This window comes from Physcomitrium patens, chromosome 1 (assembly GCF_059467195.1).
Source record: "Physcomitrium patens ecotype Gransden chromosome 1, ASM5946719v1, whole genome shotgun sequence".
Classification (NCBI taxonomy): domain Eukaryota; kingdom Viridiplantae; phylum Streptophyta; class Bryopsida; order Funariales; family Funariaceae; genus Physcomitrium; species Physcomitrium patens.
In genome coordinates, this window is record NC_143410.1 from 16,603,024 (window position 1) to 16,623,409 (window position 20,386).

The window sequence follows — 20,386 nt, forward strand, 5'->3', positions numbered from 1 at the left end:
CTGCCGGAGTACTGGTTGACTGCGAAATTGTTTTTAGGAGTTCTTGCTGGATGCAGAAAAAGCCATGCGGGTGCTGGTGAAAGGTGTTTACAGAGACGTGGGTCGATGTTACGAAATCCTGATGCTTATGATCGGGTTCCTTTGATATAATGCCGCGGAATGTTTCTTTTGTGCATTCTCTTGTAGTTATAATTTTGGACATAGACTCCAATCCAGGGGATTATAAACATGTGGATGTATTTTTAGCTAGATTTCTCTGTGAAGACCGAGTTGAACGTGAAGGTTCGATGGGATTGCTCATTGTGTCAGAGAGATTAAAGTTTTCGAAGCTAGTCTTGTCTTCGCCGTTGAGAGGGCTTCACTGACCCATGTGTGCTTGCCTGAACAGACGAAGCCCTCTCAACGGGCTAATCATCTGTTTAGTCAAGCAGTATATCCCACCATCATTAACCTCTATTGTTGTTATTTAGTTATATTTTGTTGTTTTTATTATTATTTTATATTATATCATTGAAAGCTCATGGAAATGATACAAGTGATCAATTACATCTGCATTATTTACTTATTCATTTAATTATTTTTATCTTGTGTCTCTTCTTTTTTTTCCTGTTCTTTCTATGATCATGTGAGTGTTGGTGACGCCTCAAACTGTTCCGTTACTGTTCTCACACTCTCCCACAATGCAGATAGACTGTTGAGTTGATTACTTTCCGCTTAGGTGAGGACTCTAGACCTGCTGCACAGGGAGCTGTTCTGTGAGCGCATTGCACGAGGTCAGATTTCTACAGCTTGTGAAGAATAAATATTTCTATTGGTATATATCCACAATTTTTCAATGTTTTTTCTTTGTTGAAACGGATAAATATAGTAACTGCGAATCTTTAAAACTTTGCAAGATTTTCCAGGTGTATCAAACAAATTGCAATAATTTTTTTAAGATACACGTATTAGATTATAAAATCTTCTTTCACATTAGAATTACTTTTCAATATAAACACGTTTTTGCAAATTTCTTATCAGTCATGATAGTATCACAGTTTGTTAAGTTTTAGGTAATTTATGATATTTCAACATTTAAAAAAAAAATCTTTTCAGCTAGAATATTGTCAATATTCATCTAATATGACACTGACAATTGTTTCTTTTTTATTAATTTAATCTTAAAAATCTCTCTAGGTAAAGTTTGTCAAAATAAATCTGCACTGATTAATACAACGTGACTTGAAAATATCCAACAGCTTCACATCAACCATAACGTGAAAGAATGTTAACACAGGGGAATGGGTCAAAAAACGAACTCTGAAGCAACTCATTATAATTACTTTTTTTTAACAATTTTTTTTTTTTGGTTTTTTTGGTTTTTTTCAAAAGTCAATCTTTCTTGAAGATGAGAAAAAATTAATAATAAAAATAAAAATGCAATGAATCTTAAACTTTTTATGTTATGAGAAGCAATATTGGAATTTCATTGCAAAATACCAGATTTCTATGCCTCCTCCATTTGATGTGTTTATGTATTTTGATAATTTTAAATTAACAAATTTGAAGTAAGAATGTCAATTTAGGTCCAATAAAAAGAATTAACTACATTTGTTTTTTTGAAAACAATATGCATTGGTATATTTCCTTCTTTTGACTTCCTCTATTATTGAAAATGCCTCTTTCAACCACGAGGTCAAAAACAGACATATGAATTGAAGTGTAACATTTAAAGAAAATTATTTTGTTTGTTATTATGTAGAATAGTAGTATTTAAAGCAATGAAATTTTACTGAGATTATGGTCAGATGGAAACACATTCGGTTCATGGATAATTCCTCATAAGTTTTTATTAAACTTTTTAAAAACAATTATACACCATGAATAATTTTATTGAATGTTTAACTTTTTGAAAAAATCTGTAAGAACAGTTCGATTTGTATTTGAATATAAATATAAACACTCATCTCAAATTATGGAATACATAAAATCTTCAGTTATGTACACGTTCATAAACTTGTTTTACTGTGTTTGATCTAAACTTAAAAATTTCTTGAAAGAACGTTTTAAATTTTTATTTGTGAATTTCGGTTAGTTGGTAATTAAAATCACTGACATTTCATATGATTAAAATAAATAAGTAAAATGGGTTACTAAAAATTTCGTAGAAGGGTTCATGATGCTCTTGAAGAAATCAAAAAACATTTCTCAATACAAATTTCAATATTTACATATAAATCTATGTATAGCATGATGTTGCAACTCACTTCACTACAAATTTTAAATTCCCATGTCTATCAATATGATTCATAAGAAATTCAAAGTTTTGCATCTAATGAAGGGTATATCTTGTAACAATAGTAGTGACAAATAATGACATCAAGTATTTTACACTTGCCAAGTAAATTTTGATGGATGCATTAAACAGGATTTTTAGTTTTATTGAATTCTACTTATTCAGATCTATGGTAATTATTCATTTCGAAATAATAATATAAAATTAATTTAAGAAAATTCATTCAAAATATATTACATGAATACGATTTTTTTTAAAAAAAAAATAGATTGAAAAAAGTTATTTTCTATACACTCACAATTGGGCTCAGCAGTCGGGGTTCAGACCTCTGCTTGAAACGCACCTAAGACCACATCGGAACCCGGTACCCGTGTGAGAAGTCCTCGTCTCGCTTGTTGTTCGCCAAATTCGGCGTCTGTTTGCGGTTTCCATGGCTGCGATGACGAGCTCCATCCGCGGTCGCGATGCTTAGCTTAAGCCCTAATTCCTGCTCGGTTGACGAGTGATGCCAGTGAACCGAGACAAGCGTTCCAGCGATGAGTGAGCTTCATTAGATCGACGACGCATCGCAAAATTGTGTTGCGAAGTTGTTGCGGTGAGTGGAACGAAGGATTAGAAGCACGAAGTTGCAATGCATCGGAGGAAATCGTGGTGCCCTTCGTAGGCTCGTGTCTGCCGACCTCAGGATGGTTGTCTCAATGTACTCTGCTGCGCAAGATGTTTCTGACGTGAAGTTGCACGTGACAGCGATTGCCACGTTCTTGAGACGGTTTGAATGGCTATGGCGGTCGCACGTTGTAGATTTTTTCAAAGTGAGTGCCGTTGCTCTTACTTATCTGGTCTTTAATGAAGAAGCCTAGAATGAAAGATGTCATCGAAATTTAATTGATGATAAAAATCTGCGGATAGACCAATTGTTTTGTTTGGACGGGCATCAGCTATTTTGTATAATGATCGCGAGGGGGTGAGTGAGTGTGTGCTTTTAATTTTTGTTTTATAGCCTGGTGACGTTCAATTTATCGTCATGATTTCGTCATGTTTCTGATGCATTTGTGCGCATGAATTGTATGGTCGTGCAGGCAGAATTGTGGGGAAAGGTGGACAAGGAATGGATTGCTTGCCTAAGGCTTGCGTCTGCGGAGAGTTGGTTGCTGATGCCATCTGGTATCGTACAGGTCAGAGGTGGCATTACTATCCGTCAACGCTGTTGACTAAACTTTTCTTATATTCAAATGAACGATTGCTCCAGCTCTTTAACATGTTTGGCGTTCGTTGGATGGCAGGAAGGATGGCCTGAGTCTTTGAAAGAATTCGTGCGAACAGCAGGTCAACTATCTCTTTCTCGCGGACAAGTCGATGTTGCATCAAACATGGTACTCTACTTCTTAACCATCATGCTAATAGAACTCTTCGATATCTCGATACTACAAGGATGTGAGTCTCTCTAGCAGTTTAGCACTACTACTTTGGCTCTTGTTGTACACTGCGTAGAAACGAATTGTTAGCTGGAGTTGGCCTTGTGTGCAACCTCAAGGTTGGCTAAAGGGTTTTTCATGTAGTCTTTTCCAGGGACTCCGCAGGCTCCCATTGGCAGTGTTCTTGCTCAGGGGATGAGTGTCAAGAAACGCCACGAGGTAGGGTGCAAATATTCAGCAGGAAGTCTTTACGGAATTTTATGAAAGATGGATATCAATTTTTTCTCTGTTAGCGTTTTGACACACCCGGGGACTCTGAAAATGAACCATGCACTTTTCCTAGTTTTGGTGGTAGCCGTCTTTGTTGATTTTTTGTATTCAAATTGATTCTACCTGTTCTGTTTCGATTTTCGTTTGTGCGATTTTTATTAGTGAAGCACATCTATGGGATCTTTCATAGATTCCATGTTCTATTTTATGAAGAAGAGTTGGGGCGTAAAACGGTAGCGACCAGTGTGCAGATTGGCATACTGGCAGCGGTTATCGCAGGAACTGCAGAGCTGAGTGGATCTAAAGATGTGATCGATGTTGGAGCTGGCCAGGTGTGTACACAAAGAATCTGGGCTACACTTGTTTCTTCTCCTTGTCTGACGGTCTTGATGGTCTTCATATAAGTAATTTTGTACTTGTACCTTTTCTTTTACTTTTTTTGTGTATTCGAAATATTGACTTGTATCAATGTTTGTGGGCAATGTGGAACTAATAATTGCAACAGGGTTACCTTGCACTTGTCTTGGCATTTGAGTATCGATTATCTGTGACCGCTGTTGATGCATGTGCTCATCATGCCGATGTAACAAATAAGCGTGCACAACGCATTGAAAAATATTACAACACGCGCTTACGGAAGTCACAACAAGGTACATATGAAAACATGATCGTGAAGTTTTGGCAGAACAGTTGATGTCAAGAATACTGTTGATTCTCTACGTGTTCCTATCAAAGTTTATGATCTACTCGTATACGAGATATATGCCAGGTTGTCCTTCGTTCAAATTTATGCATTAAATCATGGAAAGGATGCGCAACAGTCTGATACAAGTCTGCAGCTTGTAAACATCAGTAGCACATTGTTCTCGAAGAAATGCATGGTTTTGATGTAATAGCGCTACTGTCTCACCGGCAGTCGGTCTGGGTTGTTCAGCTGTGCGTGCTCCACAAACGGTTACTTGCCGAGTGGGCACAGGGGAATTTTCAGCAGCATTGTCCTCTCTGTTGCCAGCATTCGAGGAATCTAAGTTGTCAGAAGTCTTCGCCAATGAGAGGCCTGCGGACCACGATGAAAATACTTTTGCAGACTCAAAGAACTGCAGTGTAGTGTTAGCTGGTTTGCATGCTTGTGGGGACCTCTCTGCAACAATGCTGAGGTTGGTGTTTCGGATCATTTCGAGTCTGGTCATTTTGAGGCTGATACGTAATAAATAAAGAGTTGATGCTGCTGAATGACATTGTTGATCAATGTCTAAGATTAATTTTAATGCTCAATCAAATCCTACATAGTTCGAATAGACTCTTCCGTAGAGTATTAAAAGCAGGTTGGACTGGAGTGCGGAGGAGAGCGGTTTTTTTCAATATGCTCTCACTTAAAACGATTATTGATTTCTTATTTTGGAACATTCTATTTTTAAATGGTGCCTAGGTTATTACGTGTACAGTTGAGATAGCAGTAGATTTCGCTGCTGAAGCAGAATGTGTTCTAACTTTACGTGCTTGTAACAGGACTTTTATTGAGTGCAAGGAAGTTACTGCTGTCATAAACGTGGCATGCTGCTACCACTTGTTAACTGAGGAATCCAGTAACGACAAGAAAGAGTTTTATGGATTTCCAATGAGTGAAGGAGTGAGCAACTTAGGATTGGAGTTGGGAAGAAGTGCTCGTGAGCTTGCGTGTGAAGTAAGATCTTAGCTCTGCAGATTTGTTTCAAGCCACTGTGTGTAATGCTGTTCAGTGTGTATAAATAAACCTTACAAGTGGTCTGATTTGCGCAGAGTCCAGACAGGTGGAAGGAGCACCATCCAACAAGGGCTATCCAGAATTTTGAGCTGCATGCCTTTCGTGCAGCTTTTCAGTTGGTGAGATCACAAATACAAGTTGGTCCCGGCCTGTTTCCATCATTTAGTTGATTCTTTTTGAGGGGAGCTTAGGGAAGTTAGAAAACATGTTTACGTGTCTTCAGTACTTTTACCTCATTGTTATCTACACTTGTACATTAACGAAACTGCTGAAAGCTGCTCTTCAGGGACTTGGAATAATTAAGTTCGATATTTAAGGCACGTTGAATTTGTTTTCTAGCAGATTTTGGACCGATATTATCCAGAGACAGCAGACAATAGGCCGTCAGTGGGTCGTGTAGGCAAGTCGCGACGTAGGCGTAAAGCACGACAAGCAGCAATGGAACCCTTACCTGACAACTCGGGCAATGGAACTATACAGAGCAACATTAGGGAGACCATGCTGGAATGTGAAAATCGCACAGAGACTTCAGATCATCCTCTTGGGACATCTACATTATCAACCATCCCCAAGCTAGACGTGCTCCCTGGATCCGCTCAAGACGGGAACACCCTCAGATTTGAGCATGTAGAAACCTCTTGTTCGATTAATTTTGGAGCCGACCCTTGCGAGCTGGTGGAGAATGTTGGTGATCTTAATCCGAGTTCGACCATTAATGCTGAATTCGCTGTGGAACAGCAGGCCGCAAGATTTGAGGACTATGCCAAACCTGTGCTGGAGCTACTTGACCTGCCCCCTCTTTCATCTTCTGTGTTCAGGTGCATTTGGTCAGAAGTGGCAGCGCATCAGGTATACACCAAACATTTGTTTCCGTCAATTAACTCCATTAATTCAATAATACTTTTGGTTAATCAAATAGCTCTTTAATTTTAGAATCCGTTCTGCCTTACGACCTTGGTACCTTGGATTCTTGGGAGGTCGGTTGAAGCTGAAGCTTTTTGTGTGACAGGATCTGGTGGGTCCATTCTATTCGTTGAGAACTGTTTTGGCTCCAGTGATTGAGTCATACATCTTGTTAGATCGACTGTTATATGTCAAGGAGCGAGCTGAAATACTTGCTTCAAAGGACGAGATGAGTTGCCAGATAACTTCACAGCTTGTTCCTCTCTTCGAGCCCTCAACGTCTCCTCGCAACATGGCCATCATAGCTCGGCGAGGTGAATTGTGAAACACTTCGTTGCACTGCAAATCTAGTGATTTTAATCCAGAGAAATGTTCACAACTCAACTTCATATTGTGTGAGCATCAATAGTTGCAACTCACTCTGTGCACATCAGCAATTTTTTAGAATCAAAAATACTTTCAAAACATGAGATAATTTGTAAGTATTTCAACACAGTTCAGAAAGAAAATTTTCCTCTGAAGAGGTAATGCTCTTAAGATCTTTCTGAATGTTTTATTGGCTGAAAACAAACACCGTTGTTTTTTATGTCATGAGTGGTTCATTTAAACTGTGAATTCTTACGATAACTTTCTACAACACGGGTGAATTTTGTTACAAATCCGCAAACCAACAACACACTCCAAACGAATTTGAAAATGACGTCAGCCTAGAATAACCTTAGAATCTGAGTCTCTCACAACGAAAACGAAGGCATCGTGAAAACATCATTCTAGCAAGCTTCTGAAGGCAAAGCACCCTCCCATGTTAGCTTTCTGCACGTTGTGATAACAGTTGAATCTGATAGTTGAAACTCAGCCTGCTTCCCCATTAGCGGAGATGGTTACAACACAAAAACGCGTAAGGCAATCGTGACACAGTAAAGTAGCGAAGCGAACACTTTCTGGTACACACAAGAAGCCAGTCGCGATGAATGAAGCGCAGAAATCATCAGCTTGTGAACGGAATCCGAACAGATGCTTCACAGGGCTGCAGCTCGGAAGACGATGATGACACACACACTCACTGGGGGAGGAGGAACAACCACCACGCTTTGACACCATCGCCATTGCCATCCATGGCGAAGCTCCTCATCTCCGCCCCCGCTGCTGCTGCTTCTCCCTGCCTTGGGCGCGCTTCGCTGGGTCAGTTCCCTATCCTGTTCTTTCTAGTTGCCGTCTCCATCTCATCACCGCCAGACAAATTGAAGGAAGTACTTCACGCTGTGGGGTGAATTGGATTAGGAGCGTTTTTTCTAATTCGAAGAGATGAGGCGGGCATTTCTTTCTGCTACTAGCTGAGTTTGGGGTAGCTTGTGTTGCTCATTTCGTCGTACTTTGGGTCGGTGGCTGGTTTTTGCTTCGACGGGAACCGAATTGTTGTGGATTTTTGGTTAATTTCTCGTATGGGTTGTGTACAGGACTTGTAGCTCAAAGGAATGTGAACTCTATTGAGTATGGAGTGGGCTCCATGGCTGGCTCATGCGGAAGGCTGTCTTCCAGCGCTTCGTGTCAAATGTTCGGGAGCAGCGAATTGGGTGATTATGCTTCTTCTTACCTTTTTTCTTTTCCCCCCCCCCCCTTTTTTTTTTTTTTTTTTTTTTTTTTTTGTTAAGAATTTGTATCTGATGTGTGTGAGTAGGCGGTGAGCGGCGTGAGACTGAGTTGAGAGAGGGTTGCCGCTTGCTGCGGATTTTCTTGGAAGATTTTTGAGATAAACCTTTCGGTTGCTCGAGTCTGAATTGCTTGACTTGTATGGTACAGCAGCAAGGAGATATTGAGGGAGCGATGTAGGTTTAGTTTGTGCCTGCCTGGCTAAATGTCCATTTGGACGAATGCGGAGTTGTGTTTTTGGAAGGATGATTTGAACTTGTCTGTTGTCGATTGCTTAAATTGGTGGCAGCAGCATGGAAAGCTTCGTTAGCTTCGCGTAGACAATCACGGAGAGCACACAGCATGAATATTCGGTGTGACCAATCCACTGAAGGTGGGAATAGAAGGAGCTTGGACACCTGGATTGGACGCTTTGCCATGCTTGGGTTCGTAGCTGCGATTGGAATCGAAATTTCCTCTGGAAAGGGAGTGCTTGAGGTACAATTCTATGTCGAACCCGCTTACCCATTCATATGGAATAATCCTCTCCACCTCAGGGATATACCAGACGTCAGCACTTTGCGCTGTCAGGAGGGATGTTAAGCTATAATGACCAGATTCAACAATTCCACCATCTTCAACACCATCTTGTTTCTGTTGATTGAACATCGTAGATCATTTTTTTCCAAGTTAATGCTAATGTTTGGTTGTGCTTCTCTGAATGCAGAGCGCCGGACTCCCAGTTCCAGTGCCTCCCGTTGTGTTAGGTCTCATATCTCTGGTCGGTATTGTGACGGCATGGAATGTGTTCCAATCACCTACAAGGGATTGAAAATGTCCTTTGTTTGGAGTAGCGAGTCATGATAAACTAAGGCTCATTCTTTTATACTTTTCGCTGCAGTTAATCTACATTGATATGTTCATAGCTCTACGTGATTTTATTTGTGTGAAGTTTTTGATGCGTAGTTCCTCAGCAACGTTGCCGGTTTGAATGAATTTGGAATGCCTCAACGAAAATGAAATTTAGGAACCACAAGAATGAGTGCGATGAGAGTGAGGTGTAGAAAGGATTCTCATAATCTATTGGTGGCTTTGCTCCGTACGGAGTCCATGTACTTAGAACCAATCTCGGCTTTTCCAGATTTTGATGCATTTAAGTGTATTTAGCCAACTTTGGTGATGAAAACAACTTTTCTTGTGTCAGGGGGTTTCATGTTAATGGATTAACAGGTAGAGATCAGGGTCCAGGGTTGTCTTTATTACTGTCAAACTTGAATTTGAGAGCACATGAGATCCCCCAATCGTGTATTTTGGCTTTGCCAGGTTAAGCATTTCAAATGCGTTAGATCAAGGCGATGTCTAGATGGTAGTACAGAATCCGTAAGTAATTCAAAGACCCATCTCCACACGAGCTCTTGCCAACAACAATGAATTACTTTAAAAAAAAACAATCATCAACATTAAGACCATTCCGAACATCTGAAAATCAATTAATACTACCGTTACTGTGAAACAACGGCAACAATAGTGCAAAAGTGAACCACAGGGGGTACCAGCACGTTTGGCTTGTGAAGAAGTGGGTAATTGAAGACGACGTGTCGATATGTCTCTGGTTTGTGAAGAACTACATTATTCACCATCATCAGATGCGAGATGAGAGATCCGTTGCATAACTTTCTACTGTCCAACTTCTCCACACCTTGATTTAAAGCTTTGGAACAGGGAATGCTAGAAACGGTGAGGTTGGAAGGAGCGATAGAAAAGAGAAGGAAAGAACAGCAACATGGGCTTGTAGGTCCTTGAAGACATGTTCATGATCTCCAACTACAGACCAACAATACGTAATAGAAAGACTCAAATGAGCAAATCAAGAACAAGGTCTCAAAGGAGAAAAGGATCCCTGAATCAGGTTTTCCAAAACCCTAAAGCTCGGCACAAACGTTGGACCTATCGAGATCGACTCGAAACAAGACGAGAAAGTCGGGCAGTTACTGATATTTCGCATTGCGCACACTCGTCCGCCACGCATATCCACTGGGCCTGCGTCAAGAGAGCAATCCAGCAAGGCAAGCAGAAACCCAACCAGGGATATAAAGCTCAAGCCGCGTGTGCAAGAATCGCAACCCACACGCATTCAGGGAGGCAGGCGTTTCCCTGAAAATACTCAGCAATAACGGTCGCCACAGGAGTCCTTGTAATAAGCACATGATAAACGCATCATCGAAGTCACTAGCTTCTTATTCTTGTCGATTCCGAAGAGCCCTGAGAGCAGAGTTGAAGTTATCTATGAACCCTGAATCTTGGTGACTCATCCCAAACCTAAGCCAACTTCCGACTCTGATAGAAAAAAATGATCAATGATTTTACGTGCAGCAATCCCTGGTTAGAATGTGCCCCGTCTTTCTATGCGAATGAGTGTGCAGTGATCACGGTATCGTAGCCATTTCGAGTGAAACCTCTCAGAGCCCGTGTTTGTTGAGACTCGCAGAGTATCTTCACCCTGGCTTGTCATCCTATCCTGCATCCAGATTCTGGGTTAGAGGCTCATTTGGAGTGTGCATGTGGCACACCGGGTGGTTGCCCGTGGAAGAGAAACCCTAAGGCACCCCACCCACGCCCGGTACTTTCTGTATACCGTAAGATTTCGTCGCTGTAAACTCGCTCAGTGATTGCTGCATCGCTAGCTGTGCAGGCAAGGAAATGGAACTGGAGCGATGGCGGAAGAGACTGATAGATATGATGCAGCAAGAATTGAGTAACGACGACGACGAGGATGCGATGACGAACATTTTGTTGCTCCAAGGGCTAAGTGCCGCGGTTGTATCGAAGCGCATGCGAGGGCCCCATGGTGGGTCTAGACCAGGCCGGCGAGCTAATGTGGAGAGGGGAAGACAGGTCGGGCAGGAGAGGATATGGCGCGACTACTTCGCGCAATCGCCTGTGCATGACGACAGAATGTTTCGGCGTCGGTATCGGATGCGGCGTAGTCTGTTCCTCCGCATCATGAATTCCGTGACAGCCCACGACGATTTCTTTGTGCAACGGCGCGATGCTTGTGGCCAACCGGGCTTGTCGCCCTTGCAGAAGTGTACTGCGGCGATCCGCGTGCTTGTGGGTCGCCGCGGCCTTGCTGATGCGTGCGACGAGTATTGCCGCCTTGGAGAAAGCACAGCCATGTTGTGTTTGAAGAAGTTTGTGAGGGCTGTGCGTGAGGTCTTCGAGGGGAGATACCTTAGACAGCCAACTGCAGCGGACGTGCGGTGTCAAATGGAGAACAATGCTGCCAGAGGCTTTCCTGGCATGTTTGCATCTTTAGATTGTATGTATTACGATTGGAAAAATTGGAAGAAAGATAGGAACAACGCCATAATCCTCGAAGCCATAGTTGATAAGCGCTCGTGGATTTGGCACTGCCATTTTGGACTGCCCGGTGGGAAGAATGACCTGAGTCTCGTAGATAGGAGCCCAGTGGTTGCCAACATGCTGTCCGTTGCTGCAAATGAGTTCAAATTCTCGGTGAACGGGGTTGAGTATCCGCGGTATTATTTGCTCACGGACGATACCTATCCCAGGTGGAGTGTGTTTGTGCAAACGATTCATGAGCCTCAAGTAGAGAAGAACTGTCTGTTTGCAGAGATGCATGAAGCTTGCAGAAGGGACGTTGAGCGCTGCTTCGGAGTGTTGCAATCTCGCTTCGCAGTAATTCAGAATCCTTCTAGGCTTTGGGATAAGGAGGTGGTGAGGGACATCATGTACGCCTGCGTCATTTTACACAACATGATAATAGAAGATGAGCAAGACCTGAATCTGGAGCCCTGTTTTGATGAGCAGATCGTTCAGTTGAGACGCGGGGAATCATTTGCTCTGGAAACGCAAGGCACTGAAGACATAGATGATTTGGGTCGGCATTTTAGCTTGAGGAATGACTTGATCGAGCATCTGTGGGCTCTCCAGGGCAACAGCTATTGAATAGAATTCTCAGCCTGCTCATCCACATTGCAGGTTGTATCAATCTACCTTACATTTCTACTTACCAATGTCCTTTAGTTGCGTTTTAGGTACTACCTTAAGCTTTATGGAAGAACTAAAAATCTGATTTTCTTTCGAACTATTCCTTCTCTATTGTTTCACAGCTCGTAACATCACGCGCACCTCTACGAAGCTCTATGTACTCATATTCTGAAGAAGTCATATGGGCTTTCTATAGGTTACAACCGTTGGTTGTACTTCTCAGAGCTTCATGCTGCGTGGCAAATGCCTTGCCTTTGTCCGTAAGAGAAAACCTCAAGAGGTCGACATGCACACGAACATCGTCGTGACATGGCTACTGCATATTCAGCGGCAATCGAATTTTCGATAGACATGACACAACTTTTACTCACAGTGCTGCTTTGAGTAGGTTATGGTTGTTTTTTGTCACCCATTGCACCCAACAAAGTACCAATCAATCCACAAAGTTTATGTTTTACTCTTTGATCGAAGGAGCAAAACAACAAATGTGCAGATGAATTGTGTATCAATTCCACAAAAAAGTGTCGCTGATCGAAATTGATGAGTTCATTTCTTTAACTCTGTCCCCTACGGTAACAAATGCGGTGACCCCCATTGCTGATTATTAGAGAGATTTTTTTTCCAAAGGACCAGCTTATACAGGTTTGCTTGAGAATAGGGTTTGCTGCAATGCGTAAATGGGACCTAGTTTATCAGAGTGAGTGCTGGAAGTAGTTGGGTGGTAGTACCAACACTGCAACGAATATGTCTTCGTTAGTATTTTATTTGACTTGTAGATGATGATCACCAATCAATCTCATTCCGACCTTGAGCATGATTAGATCCAACTGAAAGGTGATTGTAAATTAAAAGGATATTGCATTTAAAGAGAACGGATTAAGTTTTCAAGAAGTTGAATGAGAATAGAATGTAACTAAGTAATTGTATTAAATTCAAAAAAAAAATGTTGCAATGAAAATCTTTGTTTATAATATTTAGAAATGGAATATTCATTGTTATAGACTCCTGTAAATCCAAATGTAATTTTTTTTGCAATATTTCAAATAAGGTCTATATTTGTGTATATTAATAAAATACTAAGGAACTAATGCATTTTATTAATTTTCTGATTATCATGAAGGATTTTTATACTTTGTTAAAAATATGTATAAATTTAGTTTGAAGAATTGTTTGTGATTTATACATTAATGGGTTTGGAACACCTAATTGGTTGTGAATGCAATTATTTGTATTAGAAGCATTTGTATTTTTTGATGGAGGAATGTGCTTTTGCTTGATGGCTAGATTATATAAAGGAATGAACATAGACATAGGTGTAAAAATAGATTTGAATTGATATAAAAGTGATACTTTTATTATCTTAATTTTTATATTTTTATGTATTTATTAATAGAAAATTAGAAATTACAAGAATATGGTAATATATTAATGTGATAAGTGGTTTAAGGTCTAATAAATATAGATATTGTTATTTTATTTAATAAGCATAGTATATGAGATTTGGAAGTTTAAATATGAGATTGTAGATTTACAAAGTGAAAATCAAAATTGAATTAGTAAGTTTAATATATGGAGAGAAACATTTTTCCTTGATAAGTTAGAAATCACAAAAGTGTGATAATGAGTTATTGTGATTAATACTAGTATGTCTATTAAGTGTATATGTAATTGTCTAAGTAAGTAAGTATAGTATATGCAATTTTTAAGTTTATAACAGATATTAAAATAGTTAGTAGGAGTTTAGATAGTAAAATGAATCACATCAATAATAATCTAACTTGTGGAACTAAAAAGATAGGTAGAAATAATAGTTGTTGAAAGTTATGTTGATTAAAAATTTGCAACAAGAACTTATAATGTAGTTGGTTGATGTTGATACAAGATAAAATTTGATTAGATGTCTTTTAGTATTCAAGTTGGTTTTTTATTTAATCAAAAGCAGGTCAATGTATTTCAAAAATTGCATGTCATGATGTTGTATTCTTATTATAAATATGTTTTAGCATGTTTACACCTTATTGAAATATTTGTTTTAATCATGCATCTAAATTTATAAGGTATATTTGTTTAGGTAGAGATTATTTAAGGTTTAGAAATAATAAATTCTATAGTAAAGTTGTAGGTTAAAATTAAGTTATTAATATATACAAAGAGATGAAATATTGGTTTTAGGATGATTTAGAATTGATAGTTTGGTCTTAGAAATATAGATTTGATGAATAGGATAGAAAGTAATATTTGTGTTATTTTCTGCATATAAGAGATTGTAATATATTTTGATCAATAAGAAATATTTGTAATTGAAATTTTCATTGCTTTAATGGAATTACATTTTAAAAGTTGTTCTAATGCAAACATAGATTTTTCAACTATATATAGTATTTTGAGCTTTTAATGCATGCAAAAACTTCTATAAATTGTTATTTTTTCAGTATCTATTTATGTCTAACAATAATTGTGGAAAAGATTTAATCAAAGAACGAAAATAACTTTGTTTCTAATACCTAATTTAAAACAATTTAGATATTTATTTTAGTATTTGCTCATCTATAAATTGTATTAATAACCTTTGAAGTATTTTTGATGAGAAGCATTGAATTGATATGTTGTTATTTATTACTTAAATAAGTAAACTACTTCCCATTTGAGTAGCCTTGTGGTAAAGAACTTTAATCTTAGCTACAATAATATTATTTTTTATTAATTTTAATATAAATAATAATAATAAATAGAAATATTATATAAAGAATAAATTTAAAGTAAATAATATTATTAAAAGTCGTAAAAATCCTCTATGGAAGTATGTAATTTTATGTATGAAATAGTAGTTCTTTTTGGAACTGTTTTCTAATCACCATAAATTTAGTTGTGCAAAAAAATTGCTTGGCAGTGATTCTAATTTTTGTTGTATAACAATATGTTAAATATTTTTACAATATTATTTTTCGTAAAACAATTCTTACAATCTGCCATAATACTATTTTAGAATCTCTATTCCAATATTTGAGTATATAAATAAATGATAAAATAATAAAGTAATAAAAACTATCTCAGTTACCGTAGACATGCTGTAAGACGAACAAATTTATCAGCGAACAGAGAGGAATGACATCTGAGTCCATAGAAGATTTCCAAAGATGGCAGGCTTACTTCATGATCCGCGCTTGGATACTGTCAGAGAACTCTAGCAAGTTAGTAACGTATATCAAGTCGAGATTTCCGATGCAAAAGTTCATTCTTCAGTAGGAGGGGATAGACCACATTGGGTTTCAAAACTTTGTCTCTGATGGCTCAAGAAGTACCAGTAAAAGGGGAATATGATGCAAAGCACCGCACATGGTAAAAGTATTATGTAACAAGATATCCTTGACTTTCACCGAGTAGTCCAACCCTGGTGTTACATGTGAATCAATTATGCATGACTTAATGTCCCTACACTATTTTTAAGGGCGTAGCCAAGCCCTACATACTGTGTTCCATCACATTCAACATCAGTACTAATTCGTAAATTGCTTGCCTGCTGGCTGGTCTGAAACCCACGTTACGGTGATTTCATATGCACTTGTGAACATTACGAGGATTGGCTGAAAAATCGAAGAATAGATGAGAGAATAAACCAGGAAAAGTCACCTACTTGCATAGAAGGCGTGAAAACCAAAGTTGAACCGCTGATACATCCACATCTTCTTCATTGTTTCAAATGTTGAGCGAAACAAGGTTGCAATCCTGTTCTGGTCAGACAATTAACTATCTTGTTGCCCGCAAGCAAAGACTATCAAGCTGTAACAGGCTCCTTACGTGGCTCTTCAGTATCGCTGTCTGTAGTAACAGACTCCATGTGTTGATCATCTGCAGCAACATCATCTTGCATAATATGTTCATGGTGAACGTCTTCTCCATGTTCTTGCTCTTGATCAGCTTCTTTTGCTGACTCGGTTTGGGCTCCACGAATCCAGTTGTTCTTCTTTTGTACTCTTGCAATGATGTCTTTAGTAGCTGCTAACCGAGGATCATCTTCAGGGACTTTTTTTAGCTGGACATTACAATATATCATGGTTATATGAAATGAAATATAATTTATTGATGTGGACAAAGAATATATACTTTTGATGTATAAGTCCAAGTAGTGTAAGCGGTGAAAACAAGAACAGAAAGAAAACATTTGGAATGCATCAAACAAACATAAAATAAAATGAGGTGTTCAGACTAACCTGCAAGCCACTGCTGTAAGATGTGAGGGATTTGACGGAGGGCCGTAGATTCCGCTTCTGCATCATGTCCCATATGGTATTTGCAGTGGAATAGTCTCCTGCCTGTAACAATGGAACAAGGCACAAGGAATAAGACATCCATTTTGTAATCTACTGGCATTTACCTCATTTCCATCAGAAAAGGTATGAAAAAATGGTAGAGAAAAATTGTGCGTACTGTATCCAATGAAGCAAGGTAAAGGAAGTTGGATCCAATGCTTGTGTTCAAGAAAAAGCCTCTTTCGTCCATTTGATCCTGAGTAAGACAAAACAGAAACATGAATAATCAAGTCCATCTTTCCAATCAGAATGAAAATGCACCGAAAACAATGTGGACGCAACCTAGAAGTTGCAGTTGTACACACGCACCAGAAGCTTTTTAGCAGCTGCCATATTTGCTACAGTGCGTCGTTGAAGGCAGCTTTCAATGAGTGTCTGCCATGGCCAGACAAGTAGAGTAAGCGCACTAGGTTGTCTGTAACTTAAAAGTTCTTTCTTCGATGAGATATGACAACCAAAAGTAAACGAGGCCACAACGAGGAACTTTTAACGTTTTCTAAAACATATCTAGGCTTACAAAGTCTAAAATAGTAAAATACAAGGATTAGAAGCAAAAGGAGTCCACTTACAATGTAAAGACTTAACGATGGATTCTTGCCACTCTCAATGTAATCCTCCACAACTTGCATAGCTTTTTCCATTTGCCCACGTCCAATGTAAGCCCTTAAAAGGAAAACCACCTTTTGGAGTTAGTTTCATTTGTGGAGGCAAAAGCAATCAAAAAAAGGAAAAGGATAAACTCTTAAATCAAAAACTGACATATAAATTCTTCATGACTTCACTCACTTGACAAGCTCAGTAATGGTAATGGCATCGAGTTGGAGATTATCCTGTCTCATCATTCCAATAATCTTCTCTACTGCCTGCAACCAGCCGCCACCATATTCAAGTAGGTTGATGAGTATCGCACTTACAGCGTGTGAATAAAATTAAACTCAAGGTAACATGAAATGAATATGAAACCTCAAAGCTTAATATTGACAAAATTGAGGCTCTATCATACAAATCAATATATTTTCAAAAATTCAAATTAAAAACAACTGATCTCACTCAGCTCATTATTTCGCAATCACCAACCTCAATATTTCCCAGATCGCCGCAAGCCCGTAATGCAGACTGGTAAACATTAAGTCCACGATTCACAAAGCTGCGGGTAGGCTGAAGACCTCCTCCTGTTACAAGATTTGCCAGCTCCTCTTCAAAATCATCCCGACCTTCACCTTCACCTGGAAGCGTGTCAGAACCTTTCGACTGTTCCAGGAGTTCAAATATCTGCAAACATAGCATGACTTACTATCAGCAAATCTAATGCATACACGAGGATCAATAGATGTTCTTGCAATATAGGCAAATTGAACCTCTTGAACCAGATAGATGAAAACACGCAAACACGTAGAAGGGAAAACATGACCTGATATGAGTTAATTGATTGAAAGAAAGAAAAATATTTAATTAGTTAAATAAATAAGTAAGATAAAAAGGTGAAGTATATCATGCTAACCTTTTGGAATGTCAAATGATTGATAGGACGGTGGTTCTTACGGGCTTGAATAAGTGCAGAATAGCATGAACTGTTCAAGGTCAAACCAAAAGCTGCCATCCTTTGCACGACACCGTTGCTGTAGAACAAAGTCACAATATCAATTATATCGCACTTTCAGGAAAATAATCTTTATGGTAGAGATGCACCAAAAACAGGTCGAGGATCGGGACTCCCTTTTATAGTATTTAAAAGACCCTTTTGAAGGTAGAAAAAAAAATAAAAAAAAATAAAATAGTAATTTCGACGAGCTAGCTTGACATGTCTAAACGAGAGTGTACAGTGAAGAAACATACGCTTCTTCTACACGGCCAGCTGTGCCACATGCATTGAGAAGTGCGAGGAAGGTGCGGTGAGTTGGCTTCATCCCGTTCGACTCCATCTCTGCTGCCACCTATTGTAATCCATCATAAAAATAAAAATAAAAGGCAGGTTTCAAAGGATAAGTGCACTGCCAAGAGTAACATCCAAACTTCGAAAAGCGAATTTGTGAACAGCCCTGTGTAAGCATTTCAAGAGTAACATTCCAAAACTGAATGCAAAATGCGACTCTCAGTAGAGTTCACGTTGAAAATTCTCTAAAACCACTTCATAGTGATTGATGTACCTGGAAAGCACGCTCGATTTGATTTGCTTGTCCACATGTTGAGATGATACAGTTATAGAGCACAATCTGAACAAAACCACGAGTTTTTACTTGTAGCGACAGTAATAAATATGCAGGGATTTACCCGCTAAATCTGGTTATGCACTTGGATTGAATTCTAATAGAATTTAATGAGTTCCGGAAAAACACATAATGCATTTGAGACCTTTAAAAGACAAACATTACACTATGCAGAAGAAACCTGCACTTACATCAGGTACAAGCCCCATAGCTTTCATTTCATCAAAAAAGTATATCGCATCCTGCAGCCTTTGACCTTTCATACAACCCGTGATAAGAATATGGAAGGTGTTTCGAACAGGCCGAACACCATCCAACTGCATGTCTTCGTACACATCCCGCATCAAATATGACCTGCAGACGTTCACCAAGACACAGCACTCTAATGAATTTCCTTGAGCTACCGTGGTCAAATAAGTAGCTAAGATGCTGCAAAAGGCGATATTTTGAAGAAGGTATTAAAAGCAACACTTACCGCTTGTTGTGATTGAGCTCTTCTAGTACCTTGTCGTACTCATGAATGGTGTTAGCATAATTACGCGAGGCATAGGCTGCTGCATTCTGACTGGTAGAGTAGTTCTGCCGGGCACCGAACGTTGTGAAATCGTCCCTGCTTGCATGAGTTCAAAAGAAATCATATAAACCCGCAACTCAAATGTGATAGTAGTTTCGTTCACTCCCAAAACATCTCACAAAAAGGTGATCATAATTCGGGACTAAAGCGCATTCACAGACACAAAAAACATTCTGCCACAAGCACGGCTACAATGCAGAAAATGAGTTGCAACTAGGAGCAGGCTGTTCAAACCTCGAGAATGCGACGTTCACTGAATCCCATGCTGATGAATTTGAGTTGATTAACTGCCAAAAAATGAAAACAGACGAATCAATGCATAAAGAGGACAGCATGCCCAAGCATCGACGGTTGAAAATTTACGATTAAAGCTAAAATACACAGAAAATTGAATTAAGATTCTACACATTATCTGCAAAACAAGACTTAAAACTCTCATTTTAATAAGACATGGGGGATGATATAAAGAGCCACAATTTATCATACTTTCGGAATCGGATCCTCAGCACAAACCGCGAAAAACCCTAAACCCCAAATTTACAAAACACCAAACCTGGACCATCATTTTGAGAACTCTACAGCATTCAGGCCCCTCAAGCATTAAAAAAGCGATTCCTCCTGAAAACAAAATCCCAAAAATAGCCTCAAGCACCAACCCCATCTCTCAATTCCCCACTCTTACAAACCCACATAACTTCTGACCCAACCGGTATCGAAATCGAAGAGCATCTCCACCTCCAGGTGCTAAATTACAAAAAAAATAACCAACCCCAACCAAGTGCAACCAAGTCCAGGACAAACCTTCTCCGAAGCGGCAAAACTCGACAATGCATTGACAGGCCTAAGTCGAATCGCACAGCGCGAGAGGCGCTGCAACACCGCTCGTCTCATGTCGGCCCTCGAAGAGAAGCTCTTCTCTGTGTCTCTCTCTCTCCTGGTCAGACTCCAGCTCGCCCGCTCTCTCTCGCTAAATTGCTGCTGCTACTGCTCTCGACAATCGCGACGCAAGCACTCTGCTCTGCATCCACAAGCCCCACTTTGCTATGCT

At 39.3% G+C, this 20,386-nt stretch overlaps 4 protein-coding genes across 11 annotated transcripts; 3 read left to right on the forward strand and 1 right to left on the reverse strand.

Moving 5' to 3' along the window:
* Positions 1 to 470: 470 nt before the first annotated feature.
* On the forward strand, positions 471 to 7,144 carry LOC112281012 (uncharacterized). Of its 7 annotated transcripts, XM_090251452.1 has the most exons (12): positions 471 to 773; positions 2,788 to 3,087; positions 3,355 to 3,450; positions 3,559 to 3,648; positions 3,835 to 3,909; positions 4,212 to 4,292; positions 4,466 to 4,610; positions 4,895 to 5,117; positions 5,470 to 5,644; positions 5,740 to 5,841; positions 6,047 to 6,553; positions 6,714 to 7,144. In XM_090251452.1, the coding sequence occupies exons 2-12, from the start codon at positions 2,962 to 2,964 to the stop codon at positions 6,930 to 6,932; spliced, it is 1,839 nt and encodes a 612-aa protein (XP_090107578.1). In that variant the 5' UTR covers positions 471 to 773; positions 2,788 to 2,961; the 3' UTR covers positions 6,933 to 7,144. The 7 variants fall into 7 exon arrangements, with proteins under 7 accessions (XP_090107578.1, XP_073391112.1, XP_090107588.1 ...); XM_073535011.2 differs by lacking the exon at positions 471 to 773 and having other exon boundaries at positions 2,689 to 3,087; positions 3,845 to 3,909; positions 4,123 to 4,292; XM_090251462.1 differs by lacking the exon at positions 471 to 773 and having other exon boundaries at positions 2,689 to 3,087; positions 3,845 to 3,909; positions 4,123 to 4,292; positions 5,740 to 5,823.
* A 419-nt stretch (positions 7,145 to 7,563) lies between these two features.
* LOC112281044 (uncharacterized) lies at positions 7,564 to 9,165 on the forward strand. Of its 2 annotated transcripts, none has more exons than XM_024517191.3 (4): positions 7,564 to 7,789; positions 8,065 to 8,181; positions 8,547 to 8,734; positions 8,964 to 9,165. In XM_024517191.3, exons 1-4 carry the CDS (start codon positions 7,579 to 7,581, stop codon positions 9,066 to 9,068), a joined length of 621 nt encoding a protein of 206 aa, XP_024372959.1. In that variant the 5' UTR covers positions 7,564 to 7,578; the 3' UTR covers positions 9,069 to 9,165. The 2 variants fall into 2 exon arrangements, with proteins under 2 accessions (XP_024372959.1, XP_024372969.1); XM_024517201.3 differs by having other exon boundaries at positions 8,550 to 8,734.
* A 1,084-nt stretch (positions 9,166 to 10,249) lies between these two features.
* Positions 10,250 to 12,347, forward strand: LOC112281039 (uncharacterized). Its single transcript, XM_024517182.3, has one exon. The coding sequence runs from the start codon at positions 10,937 to 10,939 to the stop codon at positions 12,203 to 12,205; it is 1,269 nt and encodes a 422-aa protein (XP_024372950.1). The 5' UTR covers positions 10,250 to 10,936; the 3' UTR covers positions 12,206 to 12,347.
* A 3,199-nt stretch (positions 12,348 to 15,546) lies between these two features.
* On the reverse strand, positions 15,547 to 20,386 carry LOC112280914 (pentatricopeptide repeat-containing protein At4g35850, mitochondrial). Its single transcript, XM_024517285.3, has 14 exons — positions 20,140 to 20,386; positions 19,573 to 19,625; positions 19,240 to 19,374; positions 18,956 to 19,118; positions 18,705 to 18,770; positions 18,394 to 18,491; positions 18,059 to 18,176; positions 17,635 to 17,829; positions 17,344 to 17,420; positions 17,127 to 17,220; positions 16,867 to 16,932; positions 16,676 to 16,753; positions 16,459 to 16,560; positions 15,547 to 16,280 (listed from the first exon to the last, which is right to left on the reverse strand). Exons 1-14 carry the CDS (start codon positions 20,227 to 20,229, stop codon positions 16,023 to 16,025), a joined length of 1,593 nt encoding a protein of 530 aa, XP_024373053.1. The 5' UTR covers positions 20,230 to 20,386; the 3' UTR covers positions 15,547 to 16,022.

What these genes read in the sequence shown, in the direction of transcription:
- LOC112281012 (XM_090251452.1), top strand. Translation starts at nt 2,962, where the DNA reads ATGGTTGTCTCAATGTACTCTGCTGCGCAAGATGTTTCTGACGTGAAG. An exon ending in GTGTCAAGAAACGCCACGAG is followed by an intron (nt 3,910 to 4,211) that starts GTAGGGTGCAAA and finishes ACCAGTGTGCAG; the next exon opens with ATTGGCATACTGGCAGCGGT. An exon ending in TGGTGAGATCACAAATACAA is followed by an intron (nt 5,842 to 6,046) that starts GTTGGTCCCGGC and finishes GTTTTCTAGCAG; the next exon opens with ATTTTGGACCGATATTATCC.
- LOC112281044 (XM_024517191.3), top strand. Translation starts at nt 7,579, where the DNA reads ATGAAGCGCAGAAATCATCAGCTTGTGAACGGAATCCGAACAGATGCT. An exon ending in CCTTGGGCGCGCTTCGCTGG is followed by an intron (nt 7,790 to 8,064) that starts GTCAGTTCCCTA and finishes GGTTGTGTACAG; the next exon opens with GACTTGTAGCTCAAAGGAAT. An exon ending in GTTCGGGAGCAGCGAATTGG is followed by an intron (nt 8,182 to 8,546) that starts GTGATTATGCTT and finishes AATTGGTGGCAG; the next exon opens with CAGCATGGAAAGCTTCGTTA.
- LOC112281039 (XM_024517182.3), top strand. Translation starts at nt 10,937, where the DNA reads ATGGAACTGGAGCGATGGCGGAAGAGACTGATAGATATGATGCAGCAA.
- LOC112280914 (XM_024517285.3), bottom strand. Translation starts at nt 20,229, where the DNA reads ATGAGACGAGCGGTGTTGCAGCGCCTCTCGCGCTGTGCGATTCGACTT. An exon ending in GAGCTCAATCACAACAAGCG is followed by an intron (nt 19,119 to 19,239) that starts GTAAGTGTTGCT and finishes GAACGTCTGCAG; the next exon opens with GTCATATTTGATGCGGGATG. An exon ending in GCGATCTGGGAAATATTGAG is followed by an intron (nt 17,421 to 17,634) that starts GTTGGTGATTGC and finishes GGCTGGTTGCAG; the next exon opens with GCAGTAGAGAAGATTATTGG.